Source organism: Haliotis rufescens, unplaced genomic scaffold, assembly GCF_023055435.1.
Source record: "Haliotis rufescens isolate VD_foot unplaced genomic scaffold, xgHalRufe1.0.p SCAF_5, whole genome shotgun sequence".
NCBI classification, from domain to species: Eukaryota; Metazoa; Mollusca; class Gastropoda; order Lepetellida; family Haliotidae; genus Haliotis; species Haliotis rufescens.
The window spans coordinates 45,414,918-45,424,311 of record NW_025964223.1 but is presented as its reverse complement, the minus strand read 5'-3'; the positions used below and the strand labels follow the sequence as shown (position 1 = coordinate 45,424,311).

Genomic DNA, 9,394 nt, shown 5'->3' with positions numbered 1-9,394 from the left:
AAACTTTCTGAAAACATCGTTTGTTGTTAAAAACCAGACTCAGGTATAGTCCACCTACAGGACGGTGTTCTGTATATAGAATGGATCAGACCAGAAACACCAGACCACGTGCGTGCGTGCGTGCGTGCGTGCGTGCGTGCGTGCGTGCTTGCGTGCTTGCGTGTCTGATGACCTGAGAAGAATATATCAAAACTTACATTAGACACATTGGTGGAATATGTTTTTATTATCAAAGTTTGAGAAATTTGTCAGAATTATTATCATTATCATGATTTCAAATCAGATGGGACAAGCTTGGCTGCGACAAGAGCTACTGAAGAAACATATCCCGCTGTCATGTTTTTGGAGAAGTGAACCTGTACCAGGTTAGGCCCGGTGGCAAACAGGGAGGTAGGGACTACAAACTCCCAAACTTGCCAATAGGTGGTGCTGGTAAACTTGTCGGAATCATACAGCTTAAAGAAAGAGTCCAGGGGATGGAGGTTAAAGGTAAGATGTGATACACTGTTTGTTTCTTTGATCGGCCAACTGGTTGAAACTCTCAGTCTTGCACTGTGAAATTGGCTACTTGGTAGATTTATTGCTGTCACAGTGACGTTGCCCTTGATTGGTAAAAGCATATCAACGCCGTAGAATGTGGTTTCGTTGACAGTGACTGAAGGCAGTTTATTTGAAGGGATCTTGAATGTAAACTGACACGTTGCTTCAGGAGGAAGTTCAACCACTCCTTGAGATTTCTGGATGTTGATGGGTTCATTGAAGGTGATGACTGGGAACCAGTCGTCCTTGATGGTGATACAAGTAGCTTCTCCAGTGGTTGGTGTGATCCAGTCCTCTTGAAAAACTAACTTGACCGCCTGTGACATCCGAGAATAGCTATGCAAGAGAATGACGGTTTCGTTAATCAATGGACTGGACATTGCCAACGGCGACACCGTTCGCTCCGCTCCATCATATTGGCTGGTTGTTCTCATGAAGGAGAAGTCTGACGTGAATTTGTACCAAAACTCGTAGACGTCGACAATACGTGTTGCTTTTCCTTGAAGAGTGAAAAGTGAATAATTGAGACTATAACGTCCTGGCCATTCTTCATTAGCTAAAAGAAACACCACTGCTCTGTCAATGTATTCCCTGAGACCTAGTTGGGTAAATCTGTGTGCATTGGCTTGGTATATTGTTGAAAAGTCCACTATAGGCGATGGAGCAAATTTATCACGTCCAATGACGGCGCCGCGACCATATTCACTGATAACAAGGGGGATAATCTTGCCGGTCTTCTGAGAAGCATAATTTTCGACCAGGTCGACAAATGCTACCAGACGTGCTTCATTTATTCCAGTAAAATTGTGAAATTTCCCCGAAACAACGAGATAGTTGTATGCATGAAAAGAAAATACGTCGATGTAGCCTAAAGTGACGTCCATGAAATTTGCCACATTGTGCCAATACAAAAAGTCGTTTATATCTGAATGTCCTGTTTGTCCGGTCAGTGTAGGACCAGCAACTTTGATGTTAAATCTGGCATGGAGTTTCTCTGCAACTAATTTGTGAAAAATGGTAATAGTCGTGAAATTCAGGATATGCCGTTTACCATCCGGTTCATTTATGGGCTCAAAGTAGGGTGGAATCATCTGTCCTTTGGTGTAGTCATACACTCCTTGCACCATCAACATCATGAACTCTGCAGCAGCATCGACATTGTTTGGGAAATGACCATCGTGTTCAGACGTGTCTATCCAACTCGGGTAAAACAGAGCTGTCAACAGCATAAGAGTAAAACTGTTAAACAAATACATGTTCTGGCAAAAATGAATTGAAATGAAACAGTTTGAAAACATATGAATGATTAAAATTTAAATTGAAAATAAAATAATGATGTAATGACTGGTTTAGAAAGGAAATATATGCCATGTTCAAGGTCATGGTCATCTTAGTCTCTATTTTAAAGCAGGTTGGCTTTCATTTTGTTTATCAGGAAACACATTAAACGTATGATATCATTTTTGTGTCACATATAAGTACTTAATGGAAGGTGGCTTCATTAGGCTATTACAATGGTTTGTAAAATTGCTTGTTTTTGTCCAACATTTATCCAATATCCTTACATAAATAACTTGATAATCAATATTGAATTATAACTTTGTGTTTATATATTTTCGTATTGTGTAGCGCCCCAGACAATCCTGTTTGACATCATGAGCAGCGACCTGTGCAATTGGGAAACGATGACATGCATCAACCACGTCAGCAAGCCCGACCACCCGATCCCGTTAGTTGCCCCTTACGACAACATGGTTGCTGAAGAGCAGTTTTAACCTGGATCTTCAAGGAGGAATTGTGAATAGTTGTGGGACACTTATGAGGGACAGGGACAGTATGGGCTTATACGAACTAGGCTGAACCGTAGACAGCTGTGTCAAAGGAACCGTTGGTAATATGATATTTCTTTGACTCTTGACAAGACGTGATATCTGTGACATCCCAGGTTGGGTGACATTTCCTGACATTATTGCACCAGAACCAATGTTTAGTTTTGTTTTTCTGATTTTTCTTAGAGAAATTGGATAAAATGGCTACGGACAAAATCAAACTTTTCAGCGAGTGATTTGTCGATTTTAGAAGATAAAATACATGCTAATTATATATGGATATCGCTTCAGCATAGACAGTTTATATACTAATATTTAGTTTTGTCATATCTAAACAAACAGTTTTATTCTAGTTATAATGTGAATACAATTACTGATAATATTAATTCAAATTATTAGCCTCTGCGTTATCTTCTCTAAAACAGTATATATTTTTCAGTTTAGTTTTGGTGTGAAGCATACCACCACCATTTGTTCTTTGAGCTCCACATATCATATCTATGTCCTCAGTGAACTATTTCCCGAGTTTCCCCCAATACGTTCGTGAGGGCAAGGGACATTTTCTGACGCCAGTTGCTGAAGTTTCACTGAGTTTTATCTCGGGAACTCTGATTAATTTACGCATGAAGTAATAAAGAGACATTATTGTCTCATAAGGAGTAGTAATTGTTTGCTGTTTAATTCGGCACTCGGCGAAATCCCAGGTCCTCGACGGAGACTTTAAGGTTAATGAATCATACTTTTAACTTCAACATAAACATTTTACTATATTGGAGAAGGGTTGCTTTTAAAATTATTTTGAGTCACGAAATGGATAGGGAGACACCAAAAATCAAATACTCAAGGATGTGAGTATTTTATGTGATGGAAAGTGTTATCGATGTGATAGACCAAACCAAATCTACTTGGTATTTGCAACTGAGGTCGCCTAGAAGGAGCGACGTTGGATGAGCTCCATACATCAGATCTACTTCCTCAAGTAACTGTTCCCCAAAGCTCCCCTAAAATGTAGATAAGGATAATCGACGTTCTCTACCAGCAGTTGCTGAAGTTTGAGTCAGTTAAATTACCTCACGAACTCAAGCATGAAGTAATAAAGAGACGTTATTGTCCTCGCGTATCTCCAAATCTCGTATGAGGAGTAATACATGTTCGTTGCTTAACGCGGCACTTAGCGAAATCCCAGGTCCTCGACGGCGACCTGTAACCAAATAAACTAGTGGCTGATATTAAGAGCAGCGATCTACGCCGTCGAGATAGAGTGATACGCAATCAACAGAGCTTGACAAGCTGATCCTTACACAGATTGTTGGGGACCAATCTCCGCAGGATAGAAAGTAGTACTAATGCATCATACATTTTTTATCCTTTTCTTCAATATCTGCGATACGTATAAACTTTCGGCTGATGATATTTATTTACATTGCATTCTGTCTTTAACATTGTATTCCCATATATTGTAGCGATTGTTCACAGACCACTGTCATGTTGCGACGTTAAACAACAGACAAACAGTAAACAAAATCTCTACAATCAGGCAAGTTCTAGTTCGCAGTAAGATATTTTGGTTTAAGGGACGTTGGTTCACTACTGGGCTTCTGCATGCCAAGTGACGATGAACCAACAGTGGGTTCTCGTCGCATTAATGGAAACCAATTGGAATCAATAGACAATCAAGATGTTGGCCCAAATATTGAATCCAGCATTACCCAAGTGATGGCTGCTACCAAAAATCCAGCGAACAAACAGAATAAAACGGTGGTGATGTAAACATTAGATTAGTTTGTTTTGGCCTTATCCACTTATGTTGGGTTCCGCCATGGCTACAGTGCCATCATATCGAACAATCTTACCTTCCGCCATCATGATCATGTCGTTCTCATAACCACTGTTGATGTTCTCAACGTACTTGGAGAACAGTTCCTTCTGTTTGGTGACGTTCTTCAGATAGTTGGGGTCAGGGTAGCCACTACGGTTTGGGTCCTCTGGCCACTACAATATATATGCTTATTAGATTGGTAAAGGTGTTTTCCACTTGGTGCCATTTTGTGAACATTTATCAATGCATATTTGCACGGACATTTACTGTCAGCCTGAATAGCTGCCATAATATGGCGTCAAGAAGTGACATTGTTCGCTGTTATTGTCAATGGTGAAGAATACACTATCAAAGTTTTGAAATTAATTACGAACAATTCGCAATTCAATATTTTCTCATTTTAGATATTTGTTTTCATTTCTGTTAGGCAATATTTGACCTGTTATTCTCCCTACGCAATTCTTGTCAGTTCACTTGACAGATATAGCAACACGTGCATTAAGAACTTAAAATATCTTTTTCGTAACAGGTTTTGGAGAAATCCTAAGACATAAATGAATTTGTTTTTTCTAATATTGAAGAATCTGAGTTTAATCTAAATAGCAGAGTGACTCCAAGTATGTTGAAACTTTGTTTTTATTGAATATATACCATTACGTTATCACCATCACTGGCTTTTCAATTTGATAATGTCAAATAATTCCTTGAACAATACTAAAGCACTGTCGGAAATGCTAGAAAACTGCTTTTTTGTTAAAAAGATATATAATTTTTCACAGACTGTTGTTATTGAAATATGGAATAACTACCGATCGCCACACCTGTGGTTTGAAGTATTTCAGTCACAAGGAGTCCTATCGACAAGTTTACAGGAGACAAATTCGAACGAAAACAGGAAGCTCACATTTATAAGTCCAACGATGGCAGTCTGAAACGGACTATAGAAATATGCGCACGTGACGCCGTTACAATGATAATAATGTCGTCTTCATAAAACATCTGCTCAACACACTAAAATCATTTTGAAAAAAATCTAGATGTGCATCTTCTAAAATGACAAAATGACGCTGCGTTTTTTGTTGTTAACATTGCTCCCATGATGCATGTTACATTACACTTGCATAGCCATAACCAAGGTACATCATAATTATGGAATCTGTACTTGGAAATGCATACAAGTTCTTTACACTTTAGAGAGATAATGGGAAACCATTTATTAATTGAGAGAGGTTGAATTACCGAACTGCCCAAGCTATGGTGTTTTCAATTCATACCATCAAGACTACGGTATGATAAGAATACAAAACAGGTATAGGGCTGGGGCGTAAAAGGATATTAGACAGCTTTGATACAGGGTGATTAGGCGTATAGTGTACAAGCTTTATGAGCAGAAGGTAACCCTGACTTGAAGTAGAATTTGGGAGGAATTAAAGATACAATTAATGTTTCCCGGACTGCACTAACTATTGCTCTCCAAGAGATGGGATTTCGATACACTGCGCGTCGCGATGACCGAGCACTTTTCAGGGGAAAATATTTCATCCTGTCTATGAGGTCACATTATCTCCGAACCATTCATAACAATCACAGTCAAGGTGTCCAGATAATTTACCTTGGTGAATCATTCCACTGACTACATGTGGCTATTGGCAGATGGACAAAAAGCACCCATGGTACCATCAGGTAAAGGTAATCGTGTCATTGTTTTGCACGCTGCAACCCATGGTATTGGGCTAATTGATAGATGTGTGCTAGTTTTCGAGGCGGAAAAGAAAACTGGTGATTTTCATAAGGAAATTATAGGAGGTGATGTGTTCATAGACTGGTTGGAACTTCAGCTATTGTCCATTTTAAACAACGTCAGTGTGATTGTCATGGATAACGCCAGTTAATATAACGTCCGGGAATCAGATACTGTCGCACAAACCATGATTAGTCTGAAGGCGACCATACAGGAATATATGACATTGGTCGACTTCAGATCATAAGGATCATGGAGGAAATTCGGCTGAATGAGAAACCAGTAAAGTACAAGACATATGTGCTGGCGGCACAACACGGTTACGTTGTCTTACGTACGGCAGTCAGACATTGTGAGCTCAACCCCGTTGTGTCTATCTTGGCTAAATGTACAGGGTTCGTGACGGGACATAACACAACATTCAAAAGTACAGATTCATATACGTCATCAGCGGCGATAAATGCTACCCCAAGAAACCATCTGTAGAACAACAAATACTTCTGGATTCCAAAACCTCAACCTTCAATACTCATCCCGTTTCAAAGCTCTTAACTAGTCCATCATGTTTCCAAGCAAATATAATGCAGTACATATCCTTAATTGCTACCTCATCAACGCATGTCATTTAAGTACAATAACAGCAATATTCTGAGACCACCCCCAACTCGGTGACATTTGCACCTGGGAGAATGCACGGGACTGTGTGAGGACTTCACCTCGGGTTAGGTGTTAGGTAATAAATTCAGGTTATAGGCCATTTTATACATGCATGACAACAGACAATATTTTCTAAGTGTATCATCATTTTACCTGTAAAAGTACATTTAAAGGGTAATCACAGTGGCAGTTAGGACAGGCTAGATTAGGGCAATTCGCGTTATTTTGAGATATGCTCTTTTTATAGTTCTATGACTCGTATTTATTAAATAAAGCCACAAAAGCAGTTTTCTAGCATTTCCGACAGTTCTTTAGTGACAGTTTTCATTTGCAAGTAATATTTGGCATTATTCAGAAGTAGGTCTCACATCTAGGAAGAGGCGACCGTTATAATCTCTGTCACCCCAGCGTCCACTATCAGTCCGGAGGCTCCGACATTTTGGAATGAGGAATGCTTGATCCAGGTTATTGTGCTTGTTCCATCTATTACTATCATAGTGAGCGCTTCCTCCCTGTGCCAGCCATTGAGGATTGATGGTGACAGTAGTGTCAGTGTATACACCGCCTACTGTCAGACTCAAAGTGAAAAAGACCTGTGTCCATTTCATTTTCTGTAACATATATTCCATTCAATGAAATTATTTATTTACAATTCAGCTACCTTGTTTCATTTTATTTTCGAAACATATTTACTATTAACAATAAAACGGGCTCTTAACATAGATATATGTGGTATAATATCATTCAAGTCAGCATGATGCATACAGTAAAATATATGTGCATATCAAGTACGTGACACTGTAGTTGTAAATGTTTCCACTGATCTGTTTATTGAGATGAGCTGAGATGTTAATCATTTGATGTTGGACACTGGTCCCTTACAGCATACACAAAATACATTGATTATATCCATTGACACCACGTGTAGTTGGCGCCATTTGAACATTTTGGTATTTTTTAATTAAAAAGAGATGTCGATTCTTTGTTATATTATACAATACCTTACCTCTACAATAATAATGTATTACAAAAATGATGTGAGAGAGACTTGATCGGGACTTCGGACAGGCAGGTTGGATGCCTAACGCTTCGAAGATGCTCCATGGCCATTGCGGTTCGATTATCATTGCACAGCTGTATTTTTTGTATAACGAATGAAAGTGTTTTGGACCCAAAGTTGGACTGCGGTGTTTGAAAGACAGACATCCAAAGCCATTTACATCAGTATTCCTAACCTGCCCAGCCGCTGCATTCTACTTTTTACCCTAAAGCGAATCACTGTCAGACCGGCACGTATCACATTACGTTTCTTGCATCGCCAGCCTGCAGTATCCCGCACCTCATTCACGCCATGGAATTAACGCAGCTGCTGTTATCAAATTTGGAAATATACAAAACCTGTATAAACTCCCTCTTTAACCCAACCCCATATCCCGCCAAAGTACCTGCGATGTAATATTATATTTCCTGTCTGTAAAACCAGTAGTCCATGTATGGACATACATCATTCACTCTGGCATGAATGTAACATACACAAGGCATACTCACAAGACGTTCCAAGTTCGACTGGTCTGCACAGTACGAGCTGGAGTCTATGTGGTAAGATGTGGTTAGATTTCATGGAAATTATTGGTGACCCTGAACTACCGTTCTATAAATGTTTGCTTATGATAAGAACATGCGTTGGTATGTAGGTCAGGTGACAGGATAGCCTTGAGATAAATGCATGTCGCCCTCTCACTCGAGACGTTATGCAAAAGATAACTATATCACCCTAATACATTAACATTGTATCACACAGTCTTTATTTATAATAATTTCCCTGTCACATGGAAGTCACAGATATTGCAAAATACCTACGCGGACCACAAACAACCATTGCTGTAATTCTCAAATGTGTTATTTCAGCGATGATCCAAACGCTTGCTAAGGGAAAACTTGGTTGATTGCATGTCTATTGTGTATTATCAGCTCAAGGCGAGAAAGACCAGTGTCCATTTCAATACAACTTAAGTGTAATGACTTACGGTACTTGTTGATGGCGCCTTATTATTATGCTTGACAGCTCGGTGACTTGCTTAATAGTTATTATGTATTATCAGCTCAGTGCGAAAAAGACCTTCCACCAGCCTGTAAATAATCGAATATGAACAATCCAGTCATTGATGCTATATGCAACGATCCCGCTGCAAGGGTACGTTTACAAGCCATCAGCCAAGTCCCCGAGCCTGACCACCCGATCCATCAAGTTGCCTCTGACCATCATCATAGGTTGCGATCCCTTAGGCACGCCAGAAACCTATAATTGTAGGTTCGAATCCCGGTTCGGCCCGGTTATGCTTCTAGGTTTGTCAGCACCTTACCCGTGCTCGTGGGTTTCACCGAAGTGGTAAATGTCTGAGACCTGCACCACTTCGGGCTTACCTCCCACATTAAGCTGACACGCCGCGATATAACTGGAATACTGTTAAAAAGTGGCGTTAAACCCAACTCACTCACTCACTGTATTGGTATCAATTTGCATGTTGCAACAAACAAGTGATTATAAGATGTATTATGATTACAAAAAAGCTTATACCATTCAAATTCAAAATACCTTCTCACACAATATTTCCAGGATATAATAAATCATTATGATTATTATATATATATATTATGTATTCAACACTTAAACCACTCGAGGAGCTCATGAGTGCATTTAAAGTATCGTTTTCTACAGTTCTATGTAAACTCAGAACTCAAGTCCAAGCAGTGTCGTATCTTCCACTCTACATCAGTTCCGAATAAGTTGTCACAATATTCCTGGTG

At 39.5% G+C, this 9,394-nt stretch overlaps 1 protein-coding gene across 1 annotated transcript; it reads right to left on the bottom strand.

Moving 5' to 3' along the window:
- Positions 1-216: 216 nt before the first annotated feature.
- On the bottom strand, positions 217-8,190 carry LOC124137200 (beta-porphyranase A-like). The gene is made up of 4 exons (XM_046503400.2): positions 8,135-8,190; positions 6,955-7,197; positions 4,223-4,361; positions 217-1,756 (listed from the first exon to the last, which is right to left on the bottom strand). The coding sequence occupies exons 2-4, from the start codon at positions 7,192-7,194 to the stop codon at positions 267-269; spliced, it is 1,869 nt and encodes a 622-aa protein (XP_046359356.2). The 5' UTR covers positions 7,195-7,197; positions 8,135-8,190; the 3' UTR covers positions 217-266.
- Between the last annotated feature and the right edge of the window lie 1,204 nt (positions 8,191-9,394).